The sequence below is a fragment of the Neomonachus schauinslandi genome, chromosome 3 (genome assembly GCF_002201575.2).
Source record: "Neomonachus schauinslandi chromosome 3, ASM220157v2, whole genome shotgun sequence".
NCBI lineage: Eukaryota > Metazoa > Chordata > Mammalia > Carnivora > Phocidae > Neomonachus > Neomonachus schauinslandi.
Genome location: NC_058405.1, coordinates 149,582,594 through 149,609,733, shown reverse-complemented (window position 1 = coordinate 149,609,733; position 27,140 = coordinate 149,582,594). Strand labels below are relative to the sequence as shown.

The 27,140-nt window shown below is 40.2% G+C and overlaps 1 protein-coding gene across 1 annotated transcript in view; it reads right to left on the bottom strand.

Annotated features, from left to right (window-relative positions):
- Positions 1–26,703, bottom strand: part of MFSD6 (major facilitator superfamily domain containing 6) — a 66,721-nt gene extending 40,018 nt beyond the window's left edge. Inside the window, exons 1-2 of the mRNA XM_021703034.1 lie at positions 26,687–26,703; positions 3,809–5,408 (exon numbers count right to left, since the gene is read on the bottom strand). Of these exons, the coding sequence (XP_021558709.1) occupies positions 3,809–5,355 (1,547 nt within the window). The 5' untranslated portion in view covers positions 5,356–5,408; positions 26,687–26,703. The remainder of the gene's footprint in view (positions 1–3,808; positions 5,409–26,686) is intronic.
- Positions 26,704–27,140: the final 437 nt, after the last annotated feature.

The window sequence follows — 27,140 nt, the reverse complement described above, 5'->3', positions numbered from 1 at the left end:
AGTGTCTTGTCCTCGGTTCTTGGTCTTCCCACACCAGGAAAACCGGTTTTCCTCCTCTTGCTATTTGGGTCACATATTTCCTTCTTTCCCAAGCTGATAGCTAGCTCACTGGGATATTTCGCTACTATTAAGTAGAAATTAATGGCTAAAAATGGTTAATCTATTACCCCTTCCAGATAACATTTGCATAGCAGAACTGGCCTTGAGTTCAAGATGGTGATGGGTATTAAAGAGGGCACCACGTACTGAATGGAGCCCTGGGTGTTATACGCAAACAATGAATCATGGAACACTACATCAAAAACTAATGATGTAATGTGTGGTGATTAACATAACATAATAAAATTAAAAAAAAAAGAATTTTAGGGCAAAGTCAAGTTGATTGAGTAGATTTTTGTGTCCCTTAAAATAAATAAATTTCAATCAAATAACATAGGTAATGGCCTAATATTGGACAGTAATGATTTACAAATTTACAAATTATTAATTGTAATGCATTTTGATCACAACCCTACTCATAGCTGTTAAAACATTCAGCAGGATAAATATACCCTTAAGATACATTACATTTCTAGTTAAAGAAGTCTAGTTTTCATCTCTATATAAATTAGCCTATATATTTGCTATAAATTCTAAAGTCTTGTGATTCCACATCAAAAGAAATTTACCTTTCTGAGTGGAAATATTAAGAATTATCCTACTTGCCAGGCGCCTGGGTGGCTCAGTTGGTTAAGCGACTGCCTTCGGCTCAGGTCATGATCCTGGAGTCCCAGGATCGAGTCCCGCATCGGGCTCCCTGCTTGGCAGGGAGTCTGCTTCTCCCTCTGACCCTCCTCCCTCTCATGCTCTCCGTCTCTCATTCTCTCTGTCTCAAATAAATAAATAAAATCTTTTAAAAAAAAAAAATTAAAAAAAGAAAAAAGAATTATCCTACTTGCCTGAGAAAGCTACTTTCCAGAGAAGGACAAAATCCAAGATCAAAACCAGAAATCATTTACTGTGTGTGTGTGTGTGTGTGTTTAGACTGATAGCTTATTTCCCTGAAAAACTGGGCCCCAACTGTCTAACTATTAAAATAATAAGTACTTCAAAATTGGACATGCTGTTTTAAAAAACTGTTTTCTGGCATGAATTTTTCTTCATTATGAATCCATACAGAAAAGTTGTGGCAAACCCACTTCTGACCACATTAAGATATTCACAATTTTTATGGCAGTACTAACTCCTGAAAACAAATTCCCAATAAGACAGTCACAGAATACTGAAAAAACATACATGCATACATAAGATCCACAGACAGATCCCTCCTTATGATCCTATAAGGAAAACACAAAAGACTATCAATCATGGAAAAAAATTTCTCTTTGTCAGCTATTTAATGTATGATAGTCTTCTAGTGAGAGGTTTAGAGCTGTCATCAGCATGCTTTCAAACCCCCAAATCTCAACCACCACCACCTGACTGGGCTCCCAAATTCTTACCAAAAGAAACATCTGTTTTGCTTCACTAGTGGGCATAATCACAATCCAGCTAATAGAATCTTTTAAAAGTAGTTAAGATAATATGTTTAATGGACAGAATTAAAATCCGAAAGAGATAAATGACCACAAATTGATGGAATCCCAGTAGACTCTTGAGACAGCAGTGTGACCACAAGTGCCTTTTTCTTCCATCACATCGTTAAATAAGAAAAGGAAGATGTTTTCTGTACATAAAACCAGAAAATTAGAGTGAGCTGTAGGGTTTTGTTTTTTTTTTTAAGATTTTATTTATTTGAGAGAGAGATCACGAGCAAGGGGAAGGGGTACAGGGAGAGGAAGAAGCAGCCTCCCTTGCTGAGCTGGCAGCCCAACGAGGGGCCTTGATCCCAGGACACTGAGATCATGACCTGAGCCTAAGGCAGATGCCTAATCAACTGAGCCACCCAGGTACCCCTGAGCTATAGGTTTTTAAGTAATGAGTAACTAATAATGCTCAGGGAAAAAAAAACAAACAAGTATAAGCTTCATGTACTTAACAAAATTAATAGTAAAACTGCTAGGATTTTATATGAAAACATACACCTCAGACAAAAGGCAAAGACAGAAAAGGAACTTCTTAGCATGTGAGAAGAGCCTAACAATTTCTTTGAAAATAGAACGCATACTCATACTCTGTACAGAGTCAATATTCAATTAATGCTAGTGACCGATTAAACCATGACATCTAGGAACTCTGCTCACTTATAAGACCTAACTGAGTACCTTTCTGGGAATAAATGACTGTGTTTAAGGATGTTTATTTGAGGGGCACCTGGGTGGCTCAGTCGGTTAAGCATCTGCTTTCAGTTCAGGTCATGATCCCGGGGTCCTGGGACCAAGTCCCGTTCTCCCTCTGCCTGCCGCTCCCCCTGCTTGTGCGCGCTCTCTCTCCCTCTCTGACGAATAAATAAAATATTTTTTTAAAAAAAAGATGCTTAGTTGAGGAGAGAAGCCCCTCATACACTCAAGCTTAAGAGAAGTGTCTAAATGCATCACGGTCAATCCACAAAGCTCAGAGAATGTAAACATGACCTGGACAAAGTTAAAGGACATTCCAAGTCCTTAATATTACAAGACTCTTTTCAAACTGGTCCCACTGAATGTGCCTTGGGGACCCTGTGGGTCTGGGAACCATCTACACAATGCTTGACTTTGTTTAGTGACAACAAAGGGGTCAAAGATTTGAGAAACAAAAGCGGCAGGACACAGCCTCCCAAAGCAAAACCAACCAAACAAGAAAAAAATATTCACAATTGTTTGGAGAAAAGAATGATTCTAGGCTGAAGCTTTAAATTAAATCAAATTATTTAAGTTATTAATTAATTAAAATCTTCAGTTAAGAGGAAAGGAAAGAAGATCACTGTTTCTTAAATCTTGTCAGTATCTATTTCTCCTTTTTAATTTCTCAGAGACAGACTTAACAATTACCACATACAAACACAACATGGTTGCTTTTTTTCAGTTACTGCAATTTCAAATTTTAGGGAGAGATATGCCATGCTTTTCTCTGAAGTAAGAATGCTTAAGTGTAGCTGGCTCTACATTTTAGAGCCAACAACAGAGCAGGAAGCCTTATAAAAAGCAAGGTACTGCTCAGTCAACTTCAGACAAACATTAATGGTGAGAAACATTATATAAGAAACACTAGGCATTTATATATATTTTTTGACTAAAAAGATTTCATGGGAAATTTAGGTAAAAGGAAGATTTTTAAATGTCTCATGTCTTCATGGCAGACAAAGATGCAGAGATGGATGTAATAATCAGGAAAAAATCATGTAAGAATCTCCTCCATGTAATATCATGGATCAGTGATTATGGTGGGTTACAGCCTCATTAAATCTAATGGACATCCTCATCAACCATATATTCAAGCTCTATCTGTGTCAACGAGTGGCTGAGAAAAACTGAAGGCTGAAAGAACCTAATCCACTTTATCCACTTAAACCCTCCCTCACAAATGCCTGGGACCAGTGGACCCTTTAAAGTCCACAGAATAATCTAGTCACTAAATTTGTGCTCCTGGTACCTGAAAACATTTACTGCAAGAGCCTCTTAGCATACAGACAGGAAGCAGCATTTCTTGTTTGTTTTAGATAATCCAAGTAGGTTCACTACTTCCTTTTGTTCCTATTTTAAGGAGGAAGAGCAACAGAAAGCCCCATTCCCATTCCAACCCCACCCCCAATACAAATTACAATTTCCTTATATGTGCTAAAAGGAGCTGTAAATTATAAAAAGATGAGACTCACTTGCTGAGGGGGCAGCAAAAGTAAGCATGTTCTTACCTGATGTGGCCAATCAATTCAATAAGCTTGTGACTAAAAAAATAAGCTGTCAGCTCAGACACATGACTCAGGACTGAACAGACCCCAAAGAGGGTTGTAGTTCCATTCAGGTCTTCCAAATGCCAGTAGAGAAAGGTGAACACAAAGCCGTATCCAAAACCCATAAACCACGCCACAAACAACACGGAGCCGTACTGCACACTGCAGAGCAGTCTGATTAAGTCCCAAAAGTTGAAAGCCTGTGAGTGGCTCGTGGTGGTTGGTGTCTCCTCAGAGGACTCTGTGGAGCTGTTCCTCTCCACTTGAGGGATCTCCACCTCTTTTCCTTTATTTTCACTGTTTTTGAAATGGTTGTAGCGGAACCGGAACTGAGTGGCGACAATCAAAGCCATGGTCATGAGAACTCCGAAGACGATGAAGACGATCTGGTAATTCCGATACTCAGGGGGTTTACACCCCTTTCCATCGATGAGCACTTCTATGTGAGTGTAGTCAATTCCAATGCCCACAGACAGCATCGCCAGGCCCCAGCCCAGGGAGCCCCACATGCGCTGCAATCCATAGCGATCTCTGTGTTTTCCCAGATACTGGAGCGTTACTGTGTCCACAATGGTGACAGAAGAGGCACTGAAAAATTCTCCTATTATGACGACTACCAAGATCACCAAGAATATAGCCTCCACTTCTTGTTGATCGTAAACAAGAGTGACTTGATCAGAAGGTAAAGATTTGGTGGTACTGACAATAGCGGTGGTTGTCTCTGTGGTTACGTTTCCCGGGAAGGCAGGGGTTGCTGTGCTTGGACTCAAGGTAAAGTCCGTAATATGGTCAGTAATTTCGTCTGTCTGCGGTTGCAGAGTGGGCATACCGGTCTTGTTTGGAGCTGTCGAAAAGATGACCGTTTCTGTGACACTGGGCCCCGTTTCTACAATCCCCAGCCAGGTGGAAGGGAGAAGGCTCCTTTTCTCACGCATTCTTGGTGATGTGGTAATGGAAGAGTTGGTTGGCAGGACAGTTAACAGGTGACTTGAATTAGTGGGACGAGATGTTGGGGGAATCTTTGGTACGCATCTCAAGGTAGCAGGTTTGACAAATCCAATGCCCAGGTTGAATAAAACCCAACACAAAAGAGAAAAGAGGAGGACGATTTTGCCTTTTTTAAAGCGATCTGCAACTACACCCCAAAAGGGGGCACTGCAGAATTCAATGAAGTATCGGATACCTACTAGCAATCCACTCTGGCTGGGTGACATTCCCAGCTGTTTATAATACACAGGCAAAAGTGGGTAAAGAGAGCCATATGCAGAGTAGAAGAAAAAATAGAAGACCTTGGATATCAGAAGATCATTGTTTATTTTGACACAATGTTTCTCTATCCAGTCTATTTCCTCCTCAGGAATAGCTGTTGTTTCTGTGGAGGTGGGTGTTTCATTGGAAGGTGGTTCCGGTTCCCTGGAAATACCATTAAAGGGATCAGCAAGCACATACTTTCTCTTCTGTTCCTCTTCATCATCAGTTAAGATGGCGACTTTATCATCTGACGCCATGGCTTACCACCACCATCAGAAAGTTTATGACCTTCAGAATCTTGATTGTTGATCTGTAAAGTAAAATTTAAAAGGTGGCTTAGTATGAAAATAACATTTAAACCTAGAGTTTCATCTTGCAAGAAGCTGAGGAGTTTCAAACAAAAATAGTAATGAGAGAGAATGAGAGAGAATTCTCCTGTTTATCACTTGCAGCCATATAATACTAAAAAAGGAAAACAGCTTTCAAAGAATCAAATACTCTTTATGGCCACTGACTGACTAATTACATGTTCTAATGGCAGGTTTATAGCTCAGGTTCATTCTCAAATCTTTTCATTGATTCCTGGTGCAAATTTACAAATGATAGGGATTATGTCTAAACCAAATACAGAGAATTGAAAATAGTATTTACACTTTCTTGGTTTTACTTTTCAAACAAATCCACTGCATGTTTGAAGTGTAGAATTTTTAGAAAATAAAGGTAGCTAAAACTGTTCAGTTTCTATAGAAAAACAGAAATAAGCTTTTAACCACAACCACGGATGTGATGAGAAAGAGGGAGTCAACTGCACATTTGCAACTGGAGTTGGTCACTACAGCCACGACAAAGATATCCTGGTAAGGAAATAGCCTTTATGTTGTATATATTCCATACATTTCTCTAGGTGTGCTTTTATGGATTAAAGTTTAAGAAAACGTCAGAAAAAAAAAAAACAAACCCAGATACCATTTATTGAGTGCTTATTCTGCGCCAGGCAAACTTAAAGATCTTTAAATGTGTTAATTCATATTTATCACAATATCCCTATTATCTTTTCCGTGTTACAGAAAAGAAAAATGAGGCATGGTGAGCTTCAATAACTCAGAAGTGTCAGAGTGAGAGTCCAAACCCTAATATCATGGCTTTAAGCTGCACACTCTAACTGCCAAATGCTACATTCTGGATAATAAAATGTGATTAAACCTTTTTATAAGACAGGATGTTTCATATGAAAGATAAACAATATGTCAATGGCATAAATTTATAGGAACTACCACATTCCATCAGAATTTCCCTTTCTTTCATTATACAGATAATTAAAGAGTCCAAAGGTCTTGCTTACATCAAGATTTGTCAAGCTGCAATCAATATATTCTGATGTAGGAGGTATATACATTAAATACATAGTAATTCTTTTCACCTTCTATGCCAGAGAGGAATAACTTCACTTGCTACCCCTTGGAATAGATCTTGCTCTCCCCTTTTCCCAAAATGAAGACTAAGTTGCTGAAAATCTTCCAGAATCAGGCTTGCAAACATTTAAAAAAGAGCTGCTAGGCAGACAGTGGAAACACAATGTAATGAGACCTGTGTAATAAGTCAGTTGATCTTCTACCCCCATCCCCAAGCCAGGTGTCAATGTAGCTGTAAGTTTTTACAATGTTCATGTATTTCTTATTTTTAGGTTTAAGCAATTTTTTTATTTGAGGTAAAATTCACACAACATAAAATTAACCATTTTAAGTAAATAATTCAGTGGAATTTAGTGCATTCATAATGTTGTGCAACCCCCAACTCTATCTAGTTCCCAAGTCATGTTTTCCTTAGCGTGAAAGGAAAATCTGTTTTCCCCACAAAACTTCAAGGAAAAGCAAAATCCTATCTTTTGCTGTCCAACTGATTTTTCTCAATGTTCCATACTTATGTTTCTTTCATCATTAGTGCCTTCATCTAGCCAAATCAGCAGCTCCAATTCCATCTCATCACCTAAAGAGAACAATAATTCTCCTTTGGACTTATTTTCTAAATTAATTTCATTTCTGAGCTCAAATTTATTTATTTATTTATTTTTAAAGATTGTATTTATTTATTTGACAGAGAGAAAGATAGCGAGAGCAGGAACACAAGCAGGGGGAGCGGGAGAGGGAGAAGCAGGCTTCCTGCTGAGCAGGGAGCCCGATGTGGGACTCGATCCCGGGACCCTGGGATCATACCTGAGCTGAAGGCAGACGCTTAACGACTGAGCCACCCAGGCGCCCTCTGAGCTCAAATTTAAAAGAAATATTTGTTGTTTTTAAAGGGTATAAAAGTTGTATGACACTTCTGGGTGAAGATGGCAGATTGAGCACATCTGACTTCCATCCCTGTGCTCTACTAAAATGACCACACGCGTGTGCACGCGCGCACACACACACACACACACATTTTTAAAGTCATAATCCAAGCTAGGAGAATTAAAGAGCCCATAAATGGAGCAATAAAATGAGATTCTGGAAGCCAGAATATAATCAGACAATTGGTAAATAACTTAGTAGATCTTAGAAAACTGAAACCTTGGTTAACAGTGAGGAAAGCCAGTAATAGAATTTATTACTCAGGATCCTTCAAAGAAGTCTCACGGTTGGCCATATTAGGTTGAAGTGCAAATAAGTGTGTGTGTGTGTGTGTGTGTGTGTGTGTGTGTGTCTAGAGGTGGGGAGGGGAGGCTGCTGCTAATGGAGTTGACTGAAAGTCTGAACTCCAACGAAAAACACTCAATCCCCTTCTCTACTCCACATAGCTAACCAGACAACTAGAGGTTTTTCCCCTCGGGAGAGAATAAAACAGAGGTTCTCCTGTCGTACAGAAACAGCTGGAGCTGAGAGCAGGGGTACCAGACTGAAAACAAGGCATTAAGTGCACATATACATACTGATTCCAAGCCTTAGCCCTAACCCCAAACCCCCATCCAACTTCCCTCACAAGGTTTCCAGAGGCTGGCAAGGTTACCATCCTCCAGGCAGGAAACTGGAAGGTTCTTCTCTGAGGATCCTGACACTGAAGCCTCCCCCACTAAACAACCCACCAAATCACTCTACATGGAAGTTCGGAGTCATCAAGCCCTGCCACTAAATATGAGCAGTCATCCAGAATTGTAAGACATTTGAAGAAAGTACCTTACATGAAAGAACCAAAACAAACAGAAAAAAAAAATCAACATGGAGAAAACAGAAGCTATGTGAGGAGGAAAATATTTCCTAAATATATTAATTTCAGAAAAAGGAAAAGAAATGCAACTATGAAACAAAAATAATACATATTTTTCAAGAAGAAGGAGGATGAAGGGGAATAAAAGGAATGCTTGAATGAAAAGTTATGGAAATTTTTTGTGGACAAAAGAGCATACATGATAAGGGATGATGTAAAAAAAATTTAAGGCAACTACTTAGAAAAAAGAACAACAACAACAATAAACAGATCCTCTACTTCACATGACACACAAAAATCAATTCCAAATGGACTGTAAACACAGAAAAAGATCTTGAAGACCTTAGGATAGAAAAAGACTATTCAATAGGATATAAAAGTGCTAAGCATTAAGGAAGAAAAAATAAATTGGACTACATTAAAATTAAAAACTTCTTTTCATAAAAAGGCAACATTAAAGATGGAAATGTCAAGCCAAAGAGTAAAATAAGGTATTCTGGTGAGGATGAATATTCTATATATCTGACAAAAGAATGTATCCAGATATATAGAGAATTCTTAAAAATCTATAGAAAGATGTCAGGTAATCTAATAGGAAAAATGAGTAAAAGACTTGAACAGTCACTTCACAAAAGAGCTTAGGCAAGTGGCAAATAAATATATAAAAAGATGCTCAACTTGATTCAAGTGAGCAGTAAAAGCAAATTAAAACAATGCAATAATACAACATATTCCCAAAATGGCTAAAATAAATAGGACAGATAATACCAAGTGTTGATGAGGATGTAGAGCAACTGGACCTCTCAGAGGTTGCTGATAGGAATGTAAATTGATACACTACTTTGATAACTGTTTGGGAATAGCTATCAAACCTGAAGGTTTACCTGATGACAACTCCTCGATATATATTAAATAGTAATGTATTCACCAAATGACATCTACAAAAATGTTCACAGCAGAACAATTTTAATAGCTCAAAACTGGGAACAACCTCTCTATAGCAGAATATATAAACTATGTTATATTCATATCATGAAATACTGTACAGCAGTAAAAATGAACAATTACAATTTCATGCAATGACACGGATGAATCTCACAAACATAATATGGACTGAGAAAAGCAAGAAGCAGAAGAGCACATACCATATGATTCCATTTATATAGAGTTACAAAAGCAAGCAAAACTAATTTATGGTATTAAAAGTCAGGGTAGGGCGCCTGGGTGGCTCAGTTGGTTAAGCGACTGCCTTCGGCTCAGGTCATGATCCTGGAGTCCCGGGATCGAGTCCCACATCGGGCTCCCTGCTCGGCAGGGAGCCTGCTTCTCCCTCTGACCCTTCCCCCTCTCATGTGCTCTCTGTCTCTCTCATTCTCTCTGTCTCAAATAAATAAATCTTTAAAAAAAAAAAATAAAATAAAAAAAAATAAAAAAATAAAAGTCAGGGTAGATTTTGCTTCCAAAGAGATTAAGTAGACACAATTTTTCCTACTGCTCTGCTAAGTACAACTAAAAATCTTGGGGATTATATATAAAGCAAATACAGAAGACTCTGAAAGGTAGATAGAAGAAGGCAGACCAGCTAGGGACCTTGGTACCCAAAGAACAACATAGGGATGAATGGGGCTAAAGAACTTGGAAATACCAATGAGTGCAAACCAAAAAACAAACAAACAAACAACAACAAAAAAAGCAAAACAAAAATCCCACAAAGCCCTCTCTGGCTAAAGGATGAGGAAAAACGCAGCCTAGAAAAACAGAAAACTTTAGATAATAACAGCTGTACTCCAGCCAAATACCACAGAGTGGGATTTGGTGTTGGGGGGTAATGTGTCTTGACTCCCACCCCCACCAGCAAAGGCTACAGGGGAAGCCTAGACTTCCACACTCACCAGGCTATAACAGGGCACCCCAACCCCTAAGCTGAGGTGGTATCAGAGAACGCCAAGTAGGGAGCTGGGACTTCCGTCACTGCTAGGTGGTAATGAGGCCATGTCATCAAGACATCATTAGTGAGGAACACTGGGGGATCCTGGACTTAAATCTCCACCTGTTAGTAACAAGACATCCCTACCTTTCCACCCCAGGGTGGTGTCAGAAGCGGCCCAGTAGAGACTCATGACTTTTGCTACCACCCAGCAGTAACAAGATTCCTCTCCTCACCGCTACTGTGGTATCAGTGGAAACCACATAGGGAGCAATAATGAGGCACTCCTATTTCTTCCATCCAGGGAAGTATCAGTGGATAGCTAATGGTGAGCCAGAAGACCCATCGCTACTTCGCAGTAACAAGGAGCTCCTTCACCCTCAGGTGTCAAGAGGGGCTGAGTGGGGAACCTGGACTTCAACCTCCATCCAGCTGTAATGAGGCAATATCTCCAATTCCCCTGCTAGAGCATGTCAGAAGAATCCAGCTAGAACAGGAGGCTTAAATACGATCCAGAGTTTCATAACATAATACCCCAAATGTCCAAGTTTCAATAAAAATAATGCATACCAAGAACAAGTGAGACTTGAAAAAAATTCTTCAAAAAGCAAGATGAAAAAAAAAAGAAAAAAGAAAAGAAAAGACAGATGAAAGTTGAAGCACAGAAACAGAATGTCCCAGCAAGAGGGCGCCTGGGTGGCTCAGTCATTAAGCGTCTGCCTTTGGCTCAGGTCATGGTCCCAGGGTCCTGAGATCGAGTCCCACACTGGGCTCTCTGCTCCACGGGAAGCCTGCTTCTCCCTCTCCCACTCCCCCTGCTTGTGTTCCTGCTCTCGCGATATCTTTCTCTGTCAAATAAATAAATAAAATCTTAAAAAAAAAAAAGAAATATAATACATAAAGAGATATAATACATAAAGAGAAACAGCAAGAAATATAATACATAAAGAGAAACAAAATGGAAAGTTTAGAACTGGAAAAGATAATAGCCAAAATATAAAAAACTCAATGGATGGACTCTACAGCAGAATGGAGGAGAGAGGGAAAAATGAGCAAACTGAAAGACAGAATATGGAAATTATATAATGTGAACAACAGAGAAAATAGACTGGAAAAAAAAATTAACAGAGCCTCAAGGACCTATGGGACTATAACTAAAGATTGAACATTCATGTCATCAGAGTCCTGGAAGGAGAAGAAAAGGGCAAGGCTGAAGTACTCAAAGAAATAAAAGCTGAAAACTTCTCAAATTGGCAAAAGATCTACAGATTCAAGAAACTGAATGCACTCCAAACAAGAAAAACTCACACCAAGACACATCATAGTCAAACTTGAAACCAAAGACAAAAGAAAAAAATCTTGAAAGCAGTGAGACAGGACTTACAACTTACCAATACAGGAAAAACAATTCAAATGATAGCAGACATCTCATCAGAAATCACGTACACCAGAAGAAAGTGGCATAATATAAGAACTGTCAAACCAGAATCTTATATCCATAAGAAAGTCCAAAGACCAGAAAGCTACAGAACAATATCCCTTATAAACACAGACACAAAAATCCTTAACAAAATATTAGAAAAGAAAATTCAGTAATATATAAGAACAGTACACTTTGACCAAGTGAGATCTATTCCAAGGATACAAGGCTGGTACGGTATTTGAAAACCAATCAGTATAAATCCACCATATTACAAGCTAACGAGAAAAAGTGTCATAATCCTATTAACTTATGCAGAAAAAGATTCTGACAAAATTAAACACTCATTTCATGAAAAGTCTCAGAAAAATAGGAATAGAGAGAAACTTCCTCAATTAGATAAAGATCATCTACAAAAACCTACAGGTAACATTACACTTAGTGGTGAAAGACTGAATGCTTTCTCTCTAAGACAGGGAATAAAGCAAGACCATCGGTCTTACCACTCTTACGCAACATAGTGTTGGAAGCTCTAGCCATTTTAGTAAGGACAAAAAAGAAAACAAAAGGTGTACAGATCAAAAAGAAAGAAAGAAACGGTGTCTATTTGCAGATGACATGATTGTGTAGGAAATCCCAAGAAATCTACAAAATCTCCTGGAAAGAAGAAATATTTAAATATAAATTAATGCAAAGGACTATATGCTGAAAACTACAAGATGCTGATGAAAGAAATAAAAATCTAAATAAATGGAGAGGGGCACCTGGTTGGCCCAGTCGGTTAAGCATCCGACACTTCATCTCAGCTCAGGTCTTGATCTCAGGGTCATGAGTTCAAGCCCTGCACTGGACCCAGCGTAGAGCCCACTTAAAAGAAAAAAAAGAAGAGACGTACCATATTCATGAATTGGAACATTCAACACAGCAAAGATTTCAATTTTCCTCAAATTTATACACAGGTTTAACACAATCCCTACCAAAATCTAAGCAAGATTTTTTTGTAGATATAGAGAACATTATTCCCTAGGAATAATCTATGAAAGAAAAGGGAACAGGAATAGCTAAAGCAATTTTGAAAAAGAAGATTTATTTCGGCTACAGGATAATCATGACTATGTGGCACTGGCAAAAGAAAAGACACACTGATCAAAGGAACAGAGCACAGAGCCCAGGAATAAAGCTATACAAATATGCCAGACTGATATTTCACAAAGATGCAAAAACAATTTAATGGAGGCAAGATAACCTTTTCAACAAATGGTGCTGGAGCAATTAGATATCAATAGGCAAAAAATGAACATCAACCTAAGTTTCACACCTTATATGAATATTAACTCAAAATGGGCATGGATCTAAACGTTAAATGTAAAACTACATAACTTTCAGAAAAAAAACCTAGGAGAAAATCCTCAGACAGTTGAACAGATTGTATACCTCGTTCATTGTGGCATAATAGAACCATTGATGAACCTCTTAACTGCAAAAGACACCAAAATTATTCTGGTTATTCTGGATGCCATTTCAAACATCTTTCAGGCTGCTGAGAAACTAGGTGAAACTGAAAAACTTAGTATAATGATCGAAGAATGTGGAGGTTTGGACAAAATTGAAGCTCTACAAAACCATGAAAATGAGTCTGTGTACAAAGCTTCATTAAACTTGATTGAGAAGTATTTCTGTAGAGGAAGAGGAAGATCAGAATGTTGTGCCAGAAACTACCTCTGAAGGCTATACGTTCCAAGTTCAGGATGGCACTCCCGGGACTTTTAACTTTTAGATTGTACAGCTGAGGCAGAAAGTTGTTTGTTGTATACTCTGTTCGGTAGAAGTTTGTCTTACTGTTTCTCTACTAAGAACTCTTTTTAAATGTGTTTTGTTATTGTAGCACTTTTTACAAGGAAACTCTACTTGACCAGTTCCAAACTGTACAACCTGTATGAAGCTCCTCCTCTCAGTGGGTTTCTTATTTCTATGTGGAATCTCCTCTCTTGCAGTGTCCTGTAAATAAAGATTAAATTCCACTCTTTTCTTTAAAAAAAAAAAAATCAAGAGTTAAGAATACAAGCATTTTATTTAAAAATACACAGGTGAATATCAAAATGGTAGCCTAAAATGCAGAGGAAGGAGTTGCCTCTGATGGGAAATGAGTGATGGGGTAGAATCCGGTGGTTGTTTTACTTTTAAACGAGCTCTATAAAATTGTTCATCTTTAAAAAAAAAACTTTGTACATGCCTGTCTCTGCTTTAAAAAATAAAAATCAAAACTGAAAAAGAAATATGCAGTCATGTGAGCTTTATCTCTATAAAAGATAACAATTGAAACAGCTACCAGTACCCTTCTATCCCAGACTAAAAATCGTTTTCAGAATTGTACAGAATGAATTCTGACTATGAATTCCAATCAGGTGGGCTTTAATTATCCTCCATAAATCAACCACTGAATCTTTAACAAGTAGGTCACAGAAGGACACCAAGTCCTTTTAAAAAGGCATAAGTCTCTGATTTGTCCAAGTGATGCTGAGAACTGATGCCCAAATGCTAATTCAAAGCTGCAAAATACCTTACATTCCAATGTTGGATTTAAACCTTGTTGAGTGACTTTCTCCCAAACCATTCTTTCCTCACCATCTTATTCAAATGATTTTTGATTATCGTAAGTTCATGCAAGGTTTCTCTTGCTCCATGAGTCCAGATGTTAAGTAGTTCTCTAAGTATCAACAAATGCAAAGTAGTTACTGGAATGTTCTTCTCCTATAATATTCAGTACCTTTGTATGAATGTCATATCCATAAGAATATGAATTCATAAGAATTTCAATTCTAAAAATATAAACAAAAACTTTTAGTTTCAATTCAGGACACTAATGTTTAGACTTAATATTTTCAGGTTTTATTTAGATTTTGAGGAAAAGGAACCAAAACAATCACATTTAAAACACAGTGACAAAATACAGTTCAACTACAGTCATCTGTACAATCACAGGATCAGGGACAAAAAGAAGTAAATGAACCAAAACAAACTCTGTATTTTAATAAAATTAAAATATGCCCCAAAGTACGGCATGCTTTGGCTGACTTAGATTACATTCAATTTGCCATAAGGATTGATAGAGCAAGTATAAAGAGCAGTAAAAATATTTATATGCTGGATGAAGTACTTAGTCTGTTTACAAACCAAGGAGAGGTATTGTTTATTAAGTAGTCTAACAACATGAACCCATTAAGCTAACATTTTGTTTAAACCTCTGAGTCTTTTTTTTTTTTAAAGATTTTTTTAAAAGAAACTTTTAAAAAGGAGAGAAGACATTACAAATCATACACAGAATTAAATTTATGAACTTCTCTGGGAAATCTCTACTATAGGTTTGCAGTTAATCCTACTTGGATAAGAAGGACTTTTATTTATTAGAAAAGCAGAAAACTTTTCTCACCTAGCACTCTCTAATGATAGTAATCAACACCATTACCGTGAAAATATAACACAGCCTTTTAAAACCTGGAAAAACATTCTTCCAGTACTTATACTGAGTCAATCAACTAGCAGGTATTTCTGAATTATTGATGACAGGTGATGAAATAATTCTTGTTAAAATTGATAGCTATCTTCATTATGCATTTAAATGGAAACTGCTCAAACATATATTGAGGTATCCACAAATATATGAGTATGGAAATGGATTCAGCTTTTCAGGGGGAAAAAAACCCCCTTAAACCTGAATATATTGTTTGGAATAATAATTGCCAAAGGTCAGATTTACAAACATAAAGTAGCAGCAACATAACTCTCAGTGATGGAGCGGAAACACAGAAAGGACAGTCCCCTCTTGGCACCATTTCCATCATAACTCGATATTGCCCAGAGACCAGTACTGAGGCTGCAAAATGGGAAAATCCACATTTTGAACCCTCAGAGCTAGCTCTACGTTGTCAACTGTTACTGACCATTCTCCATGCCTTTAAGCAATATGAGTCTCAGGGCAGGTCTCTACTGCTGCAATTTATTATCAGCAGACATAGAGAAACCCCTCTAAACAAGACTTAGAGTCCTGGTATTCAGCCACTACATTCTGGAACATTGAGTTCAACCCCCAGAATTTTCCAGAAAGAGCTTTCCTCAGAGGCTTAGCATTCAACATCAATTCCAACAGATCTTTTTCCTGTAAGGATTGCCTTAGGATCTGCTAGACCTTTAGCCAATGTCATGAAAAAGAAACATAAGGTTGGTTTTATAACAGTTACACAAGCTACAAGGGCATTAAGGTCTATAGAGGTGAATGACTATTTTGGAATCTTCCTCTTCCTTTTGGAGCATTTTGACATGGCTCCTCTATGGCTAAACCAAATTGTAAAAGAGTCAAAACTGGTTCTAGTCCTGTCAGCCCAGCTTGATCCTCCAAGGTCCAGCTTGAGCCCTCCAGACACTCACTGCTTCCCACAGTTGCTACCAACATCATTCCACTGGGACGGAAACTCCTCCCACAACCTGCCATCCCTGTTATTCTTGGTGGACCTTTCCCAGGCTCATAGCAAAACCTGTCTGCTGGGTGACAAACTGATTCATACAGTGGCGAATACATACCTCATGGTTGGCCATCTTGACAACGTATTTATTTTCATAAGGGTTCAGTGGGGCTCTATTATTATCACAGTTATTACCAACTACAACACAACAACACTTGAGTAATATCTGCTACAGGTTTAAAATGTATTAACTCACTTAATCATCACAATAGTCCTCTGGGGTAAGATTACTTTCCCAACTTTACAATGAGGAAAATGAGCCACAGAGAAGGTAAATGATTAGCCCAAGGTCAGTAGGGAGGAAGAGGCTGAGCTGGTGTTCAAATCCAGACAGTCTGTGCAGAGCCTATGTCCAAGGCATTGTGTAGCTACTAGACAGGGATGTCCAAAACGTGGTCTTGGGCCTCAAAGACTTGCTTTATAGTTGACAAGATAAACCCAAAACACAAGGAAGATTTCAATGACAACCGACAAGAATAATGGAAGCTGCGAAGCCCCACATAATTAACAGGAAATGTTACAGACAACGGGGTGTGTCTGGAGCTCAGAGCAGAGAGCCCAAACTTCAGATAGACGTTGTTAAGAGAATGAGGGACTTAACTTGAACCCCGAAAGATGTACAGGATTTGTCTTGGGCAAAGATGAATGGGAAAACTATTCCAGGATAGTGGAAAAGAAGGGATAACAGGAGACCCTTAAAGTGTTCATGTGCGGGCCTTCTACACGCTACGAAGGGGTCACTGAGTAGGGGATGTGAGACTGGCAGAGATTAGAATCCTGGCTCTGTCACTGACTAGTTCTGTGGCCTTGAGGAAGCTCCTTCTCTTAGTCTCCGCATCTACAAAATGAAGAATATAATAATACTTTTCCATTAGGGTAGCTGGGGGGATGAAAAAGCATAATGCATGTTGAACTCTTAGCACAGCACCTGATATATAGTAAGAACTTGTTGGTATTATTCATTTTGAGCACAATAGAGAGCCATTGAAGAGAATTAAACAGGAGAATACAATGGCCACATTTGTATTTTACGAAGATTATAGCTTCAGTGTGGAAAACAGAATGGCAATATTTTGCTACTGCAACCCCTAAGGATTTCCTAACATTTGACCTTTTATTTTAGTGTACTGGTCTCAACACTGATTATAAATAGTAATATCCTGTGATAGAATTACTTTTTTTTTCAAGATTTTATTATTTATTTGAGAGAAAGAGAAAGAGAGAGAAAGCACAAGTGGGGAGAGCGGCAAAGGGAGAGGAAGAGGCAGACTCCCTGCTGAGCAAGGAGCCTGAGAGGAGGGACTCAATCCCAGGACCCTGAGATCATGACCTGAGCCAAAGTCAGATGCTTAACTGACTGAGCCCAGGATCCAGGTGACCCTAGAATTACTTTAGATAGTACTCTATGAATTGCATTTAATGCAATCTTTTATAACATCTGGAAATAGAATCAACTTACAATATTCTCCTGACTCCTTTGATTACTCTCATACCTGAGCTGTGGTAAGACTTGTGGATAATTTTATTGCTTTTTTTTTTATAGGCATTTCCTGTCTTCCCAACTAGATTATAAACTCCTTGAATGGGGAATCTAGTACTTAGCATATTGCCCTTTACTCTTGTAAACTCACAATAAAGATTATTTTTGACAAGCACCTGAGAGCAACATATATATACATATATATATACATATAGTATTTTGCTAAAGTTTAATGTGACAGAGATTAATTTTAGGAAGTGCAGAGAGGAGTTCCAGATGCTCTCCCGGCTTTGACAAATCAGTGCCTCTTTGAGCCTCCCTTTATTCATTGTGAAATGGGGATCAAAACACGAACCCAAGTCAACTAACCCACAGAGGGATTCTAAGGCTTAAATGAAATAATGTATGAAAAAGCATTTTTCTTTTTTTTCTTAAAGATTGATTTATTTACTTTAGAGAGAGCAAAAGCAAGGCTAAATTTATGTTCACATCCATTTCCACGTCCTCAGCCTAATTTTTTCTTGGGGGGTGCAGGGGTGTGGGGCAGGGAGAAGCAGCACACTGGCTCACTAGAGAACATTGTTCATTAGGGACTGGAATGATAATTAGGTATCTCCAGGCGAGAAATACCTATTCATTTAAAATAGAGCCACCTGTAGGAACATTTTAATTATATTTGTAACATAATAAATGCGAAAGACAGGAGCCGAAATCCTACCGTATTTCCCTTCATACTGCTAAGAGAGTGAAAGGAACAAGTTATTCTCATCTCTTAAGGGTGTGGTTGTGAGGGAGGAAATAGTCTTTAATCCTAAATGTGGCTTTAGCAAAAAGCCAAGTGGATTTTCACTTTCACTTTGTGGAAGACACAACTAAATATAATTCAGAAATCGGTCGTTTAGATCCTTAGACTTTATCAATCATCATGGAAGCAAATTCCTATTTATTTGTTTTAGGTTTCTGATTAAGTGTTGTGCCAGGAGCTTACAGCATAAATGTGAAGCAGGCCCCAGAACCTTGTTTCCTTCTACACCTTTATTTAACTTCCTGCCTTAAAACAAGCCCAGTGTGAGGAGTAAGTAACAGTTCAAATTACAACATGAACAGAGTGGGTTTTTTTTAAAAGATATTTTGATCATGTGAGCTTCTCCAACAACAACGAAATCCAGTGGATGTTTGAGATGGGGTGAGAGTCACTGGACAAGCTGCTGCTCACACTCTGCGTTTATTTGTCAGGAAGGAGACTGGAGGGCTTGAAGGGGCTGGCCGGGCCACAGGAGCTTTGTACATACAGACCCGAAGCACAGTCAACGAGCAATAGCCAGAAAGGGCAAGGAAACTGTCGGTTGAGGATAACCGAACTGATGAATAGGCTTTGCTTCCAATATTCATTGTACTTCGACTGCGGAAGCTTAGAAACCAGTTCCCTCTGAACTAATACCTAAGCGGTGGAAATGCCCAGATTACTGAAGCAGAGTGTTGGAAGAACCAAAAGTTAGAGTGCCTAACTTTTATTTATTTATTTAAAGATTTTATTTTTAAGTACTCTCTACACCCAATGTAGGCCTCAAACTCACAACCCAGAGATCAAGAGTCGCGTGCTCCACCGACTGAACCAGCCAGGCACTGCCAGAGTGCATAACTTTTAAATGAGAGGAAATGCTCTTTTTCAGTCTGGAATGTCAGCAACATGTCTCCCAAGACAGGCCCATCCAGAGCATTCCTACTCACTCCCCTCTAGGCACAGCAGTGGGCATGGGAGCCCAGCCACTTGCGTCCTCCCGAGCAACAGTTCCAACCTGTGGGAGCCATGGAGTCTTTGCCAGAAGTCTTTGAAAGCACTAAATACATGTGTCGCACATAAGCGGTCCACTCATTTTCAAATGTTAATGTAATTCTTTGAGCTTTCTGTCCTGCGTTCTCAGATAGCGGGCCCTATGAGCACAACTCTTTTCATGTGAAAGCCTGGAAAATCTATTCGCATTGAAATGGTGTCTTCAGACCCCTTCCAGGTAACAGAAGAGGTGCAGGGTCAGAGGAGAGAGAAAGAGGGCAGGCTGCAGCCCCGTCAGCGCCAGCCCAGCCCCAGGGGACCTGGCTATTGCAGCAAGTCAACACTTACCTTTTGAAGACTCCACGGTCAAATGATTTACTGTTTTAATGAATATAAATGCAATCTTTATTTCTCTGGCAAGAAGGCAACATGGAAAATCTTAGACTTATCTTTTCAAAGCATGAAACAAAAGGTTTTTAAAAGGTTGATACTGAAAGAAGCGACTTGCTTAGGGTTTTAGAGAAAGATTTTCCCCAATAAATTTTTGCTTGCTCTACTTGAGCAGCAATTTATAGAGAAGATACATCAGTAAAAACAAAAAAAGACTAATTACAATTCTATTAAAATGCTTTTTGGTTTATTTTTAAACCTTGTTATGTGAATCTGTTTTATACATAGAGACACATTTTTTTTCCCCAAATCTTTTCAGAAAAGGGCTGACTCAGGTAAATATATTAGTATGGGACTATGGGTTCAAGATCTAAAAATACTAGGAACACAGGAAAAGCAGACTATGGAAAAATAAGAATTATAAGGAGAAATAAAAACACAATTCCAGGTATTAGTAATAAAAGATTACGTTAGAGCGCTTACGTGCATACGGGCATACATTTGTAAAATAATGTGATATTTATAATGTGTTGTTGATGAAAGCTTATTCAATAAAAGACACTGAGGAAGTTAAGAGGGTTAAAGAAAGTACAATCTACCCATAAGACAAGGCATTTTAAACAGAAATTTATAGGTGCTCAGACAAATCTTTTGTGAATTTATAATTTAGATCAAAATATAGACCTCAAGATTTAAAGTACATTTTTCTACAGACATGCAGCCACTATCTCTGATTTTTATTTACATCCCCTAAATGCTATCATCTAAAAAAATAATTTAAATCCTAAGCACATTCCAGTGTACGTAATCTAAAATTGTTTCTTATACTGTTAGAACTCTGATAAATTGAGAGTTAACATGAGCTATCAGTTTCTTTCAGGAAAAAACTGATTACCTAGCCCATTAAAGTAAAAATACATACATGCCACACCAATACTTTTGAAAATGAAAATATTTATTCATTACCAGGATAAAGACTGATAGGGACTCTCATTAACTGAGAAAAGTATAACCTTTCTAGAATGCAATGATTTAAGTGTAAGGATGTTCATTTCAGTACTTTTCATAATAATCAAAACTGAAACATATGAAGCAATCAGTAATAGAGCAGTTAAATAAATTATGGTATATCCAATGAGAGCAAAACAGAACTTAATAGAGTGGAATTAATAGAATATGGAGAAATGCTTATGATCTATGTATGCATCACATTAAATGAAAAAAAGCAGGACACAAACCCTTATGTATTGTAAAAGTTTATACTTATAAGTTTATGTACTTCATATGAAATATGTTTTAGAAAAAAACTTGAAGAAAATAGTAACAAAATATTAGTAGGGCTAGCTCTGAGAAGTTAGGAGTTACTTAAATTTTTTTTCCTTATACTTTGCTGGATTTTCCTTCAGTGAGCATTTATCACTTTTAAAATACAAAAGAGGCATTATTTTAAAAGCAAGGAATTTGATGGGGTGCCCGGGTTGCTCAGTTGGTTAAACGGTTAAGAGGCTGCCTTCGGCTCAGGTCATGATCCCAGGGTCCTGGGATCCAGCCCCAGGGTTGTGTCAGGCTCCCTGCTCAGTGGGGAGCCTGCTTCTCCCTCTCCCTCTGCTGTTCCCCCTGCTCATGCTCACTCTCTCTCTCAAATAAATAAATAAATAAAATCTTAAAAAAATTAAAAAACAAGGCATTTGAGTTTCAATCAGGACACCCTTGATCCTGGAGTTCCTGAAAAGTCACAGGGAGTTGCTAAATTGAAGTCTGCTTCTACTTGGGCTGATCCCGCTTACTGGTAGAGACAACTGAAAAGGCCTGCTACAAGGGCTTTGAGATACCCTTAAAAGATTTTGTATCTTCAGGATAGCAAGATGGAGATTCCTCAAAAAATTAAAAATGGAATTACCACAGGATCCAGTAATTCCATTGCTGGGTGTTTACCCAAAGAAAATGAAAAGACAGATTCGAAAAGATATATGCATCTCTATGTTTACTGCAGCATTACAATAGCCAAGTTATAGAAGCAACCCACGTGTCCACTGACAGATGAATGGATAAGGAAGAGGTGGTGTATATACATGCAACGGAATACTACTCAGCCGTTAAAAAGAATGATATTTTGCCAATCGCAACAACACGGATGGACCTAGAGGGTATTATGTTAAGTGAAGTAAGTCAGACAAGAAGACAAATACCATATGATTTCACTTACATGTGGAATCTAAAAAACAAAATGAATGAACAAACAAAAAAGTAGAATCAGACTCATAAATACAGAGAACTGGTGGTTGCCATGGTGAAGTTGAGGGGATGGACAAAATAGGTAAAGGGGATTAAGAGGTACAAACTTCCAAACTTACAAATTCATGGTGATGAAAAGTACAGCATAGGGAATACAGTCAATAATATTGCAACAACTTTGTAGGGTAACACATGGTAACTAACACTGTGGTAACCATTGCATAATTTATAAATTGTTGAATCACTATGTTATATACCTGAAACTAATGTAACATTGTATGTCAACTATACTTTAATAAAAAATAATTTTAAAAAAGATGTCACACCTTCAAAATATAGGGAACCTGATTATACAGCGAATAAAATTAAAATGTGTGTCATTTTTACCCTCTGAGAGTATAACAATAAAATCTTTTATTCAAACTCCCTCATACTGGTGAATTTGGGTTTCATTTGTTCATTAAACACAGTTCCGCAGAAGTTATTTTGAAAGAGAATTAAGAAGGTACTCCATATTAGGTGCAAAAGTTTGACCACGCTGGACCAGATCAGTGTATTTCATTAAATCATAGATGGCGTGCCTGTCACTTTGTATGGTTCTGCTTTATGTTTAGTGTAGGGGCTTCAGACTTCGCTCTGTTAAGAGAGGCCTCGTTTACCTTGGGCCCAAGTGTGTTCTCTCTTAATCTTTTCCCTAAAAGTACCCAGCGCAGTTATGAGACAAGAATTTGCCACATGGCTCACAGGGACCCGCTCCTCCACTGTTCCGGGGTTGCAGAGTTCCTCTGCTGCTTGGCACCCCACGGGCAGCAGGGCCCACGCTGAAGCAGCTTATGGAAGGCAGAGGGCACCTGTTTGTGCAGTGGAGGTCTCTCTACATAGCCACTCAGGCAGCTTACTACCACACCAGGCTCCTTACTCCCTTCCCCTTGGCACAATTAACCTATAAATCAGGCTTGTTGAGACAACATCAGTTCCTCTTTCCAGTTCTCCTTTTATCCTCAACAAAGCCACACCACAGCTCCCTCTGGCCACTGCTGACTCATGAGGGCCAGACTCCCACTCTCCGCCGTTTCCACTCCTGGTCTCGGATCAAAATGTTTCCTCAGAGTTATTCAAAATTGGACTTCCCTGTTTTCTATTTGCAACATGTTCCCTAGATTTGTCTTCCCTTCTCAAACACATGTGAGAACAAATGTCAAAAAAAGGTGTCTCAGCCCTCCTTTACTCAATCCTCTTTCATCCCTCTGGAATATGGGTTTTTCTCAGAGCCTAGATTTCATTCCATCTGCTCCACCCCTCCCCCCCCGAGCCTAAAATGCAGCAGGACCACCAGGGCATAAGGTAATACAGTGTTCTCATTCACATCTCCAAGCCTCAAAAATCCCTTCAACACAATCTGCACATCCCCTGCTCAGCCGCATTTACATTACATTGGACCAAGGCAGATGGAGGCTACTTTTAATACAACACTCTGGGTAGTTTTTGTTGGTGCTGAGGTGGGGGTGTGGGCGTGCTTGGGAGCTACTTAGACCCACAAACTAGCAAGGTGAGTTGCAATATCAATAGCAAATACATACTGATATATAGGCTCAAGGTTTAGGTGTTTCACATTTAGCTTATTTAGTTTTGGCTTGGTTTTCTCTTTGGGGCTCTGCCCCAGTAAATCATTGTGTGTGTGTGTTTTTTTTTTTTTTTTAAGATTTTATTTATTTATTTGACAGAGACAAAGCGAGAGAGGGAATGCAAGCAGGGGGAGTGGGAGAGGGAGAAGCAGGCTTCCCGCAGAGCAGGGAGCCCGATGTGGGGCTCAATGTGGGGCTCGATGCGGAGCTCGATGCGGAGCTCGATGCGGGGCTCTATCCCAGGACCCTGGGACCATGACCCGAGCCGAAGGCAGAGGCTTAACGACTGAGCCACCGAGGCGCCCCCAGTAAATCATTGTTTTAACAAATGACTCTGATAGTTAGTTTCCAAAAGCTTCCTGGCCAACTAAATTAAGATAGTGCCATTTTACAAAACAGTAAATAAGTGTCTTCTAAATACTGAGAAGGAAAACCGGCTAGGAAAGAAATGTTACTGAAATCAACAGGGCTAAGTACTACATAATGTGTCATTTGGGATTTAGGGAAACAAATCAGGCTGACACAGACCCTTAAAAAACAAGTCCAAACATAACTTCATAAGGAAAAAAGTAAAAGCACCCTCTTATCACCCCACCCCATCCTACTTCCTTCACGTAGCCAATGTCAACTGTTTGGGGACAACGAGGTGTATGTATACCGGCACACGTGTTTAGGTACATGCATGTAAAGCTCTGTTTCAATTTCCTCTTTTCACTTACTATATCTTGACTTTTCCCAAGACAAGGTACCAGAGCGGCTAACAGACATATTTACATTTATTGCATATCTCCCTTTCCCTACAACGGGATTGCTAAATCAAGATTTCCTGAATATCGAAAAAAGGAAAGCCAAAAAAACCTGTTGGCCTAAATATGTCTTTGGTTATTTTCATTTTTCTTACACTTGCCTTCAGCCTAAAAATGATGAGAACAAATGAGCATATATGCATTAATACGCACGCAATATAAATGTACAGATCATCTTACATAGATAAATGTTAACATATGTAATATATGTACACTGAAGTGTAGTTAATTTTCAAAGTCAAAAAGCAAGGGAGGGCACCTGCGTAGTGGTGTGGCCCAATGGATCTCCAATAAGGAGGAACATCATGTGGAAATTTCCTAGGCTTTGCAGCCAGAGACATGGGGTCAAATCTAACTCCCCTTCTCACTGATTATGTGGTTTGTGTAAATTCCTTAACTCTTCTCAGCTTCCTTTTCATCATCCACAATGCTGGGGAAAAGACTTCTCTCACAGAGACTTAGAAATTAAGTGTGTAAGATGGTGTTTTGAACATAGTACTCAAAAAGTGCCTTATTACCGTCAACAATCCAGACAGACTGGGTGATCCAATACCTCATACCACCAAACTATCAAACCTTGCTGTTTTATCTTTATGTTTTAGTTTGCCTCATCTGTACACAAACAGAAAGGGCCTTAGAAATAAATTATTGTAAACATGCTTAGTAGCTTTAACACATTATTGAAATGTGATCCTCTCTCCTACTCACCCAGTGTCTTACACCAGGCTCAACAGCAATGTCCCAGCCTCCTCCTAAGCAATCCTAAATTTTACTTGCAACTTGCGATAAACACAAGCCATCTGGCTACCTAAATAAATGAAAATATCCTGCATGTCTGCTAATGGCCAGCTGCTTAAAGTGCCAAAAGCCAGTCTTACCATTGACTAGGGTTCCTATCCTCTCCCTTTACTTAGCAAGGCCATCCATACGCCTTTAGTTAGTTCCCCATGTTTTGGGGAAGGGATGCTCTGCAGACACCAGGAATCTACTAAATACACATCTGTTGTTGGTCAACTGTTCGTCCACCCGCCCCCTTATATTTCTCTATATTGAAGAGGTTAGATTTTCACAAAATCCTGAACTTCTAGAACAAATAAGGGGAAACTTGGCTACCATACTATCCAACCATCCCCTTTTACATGTGAGAGGACTGAGGTTGAGGAAGGTGTGACATGCCCAAGGACACGCAACTATTTGGACACCAACTGTTATTAGAACCTCAACTTTTTAAGGTTCTTTCCTACAACTATTAGGCAAGGTTTTATCTGTTCCAGGAGCTCTGTAAGGTGTTTACTGAATATTTTTGGATGAAAAGGAAATGCCTGTGGTTGTGAATGTGTGTGGGAGAGGTAAAATGCACCGTGTGCCTGCCTGCCTGACGGGTAATTAATCCACCTGTCTGCGAGGCGAAGAGAGAAATGAGGGGTAAGTTGCGTTTGAAATTTTTCACCTTCCTACTTAAAATTACAGGGGGTTGGGGAATAAATAGGACCCAGAAAGGCTAGTAACCCCCATTAGTATCTCAAAAAAGCTCTAGGGACATGTTAGACCATGTTAGGCTTCAGTTAAGAAGCACAAGGCGGTAGCAGGCATGGGGGTAAAGGTAATGCTTCGCATTTATTCACCTGGGGAATCAGACGCTGTCAATTTCCTTCTTTTGGCACACGAGTGGTCATGTTCTTGTCATTGGGGCTGGCTGCAGGTTCTCGCTTCCCCCTTGCCCTCCCCGAGGATGTTTATGGCAAGGGCTCCAGGCAAGCTGGGCAGAGAAGGGCCTGGACGTGGGGGCCCAGCCCTCTCCCGGCACCGGCACCCCCACCCCCACCCCTGCAGCTGCCAGAGCCGGGCGAGGGCTCCCTCGGGCAGCGCCTTTGTTTTCCCTACCCCAGTTACGTTTGCGGAAGTGCTGCCCGCGTCGGGCGCGCCGGGGGTGCCGGCTGCACCTCCCCAGCGCCCCATAAAGATGACAACCGACACAGAAGCCGAGGGGAGGGAGGGAGGAAGGGAGGGAGCGGCGGACCAGCCGGGCTGGGAGCAGAGACACCCACACCTGCTCGCCCCGGGAGCCGCGCCTCTGAGAAAGCCGCCCCCGACAGCAGGTGTGTGCGCCGGAGGGGAGCTCTCCGCCCTCTGGGCCGGCCGCCCCCGCAGGGGAAGCTCGGGCGGGGCTGCCGCACCGCCCCCCGCCAAGCGCCCCCCTCCCCGCGCGCCAGGCCCGGACTCACCTGCTGCGGGCGGCGCTGGCGCTCAGCTGCGCCGGGCGCGGGGAGCCTTCTCCGCCCGGCGCGGGGCGGCGGCTCGGGACGCCGGGGCGGCGGCTGTCGGGGCGGCGCGCACCATCTCCGGCGGGTCGCTGGCTCCTCGGGGGCTGCGGCGGGCGGGGCACGGCCGAGGGATGCGTGCCGACTGGGGCGACCCGCAGCGGCGAACCGAGCGCACCCGCCGGCGCGACCTCCTCTTTCCCCGCGGCCCGGTGGCCTCCGCCGCTCGCTACCGGCTGGACCCGTTTCAGGGCTGAGCGCCGAGGACCCGCCGCCAGGTGCAGCGCTCCGCCTCCTGCGGCGGCGGCGGATGCGTCGGCGGCCGCTCCTCCCGGCCTCCCGCCCGCGCCGGCGGCCCCGGGGGACCCCCGGAACCGGCCCTGCGGGCGAAGCGCGCGGAGGAGGGGAAAGCGGACCG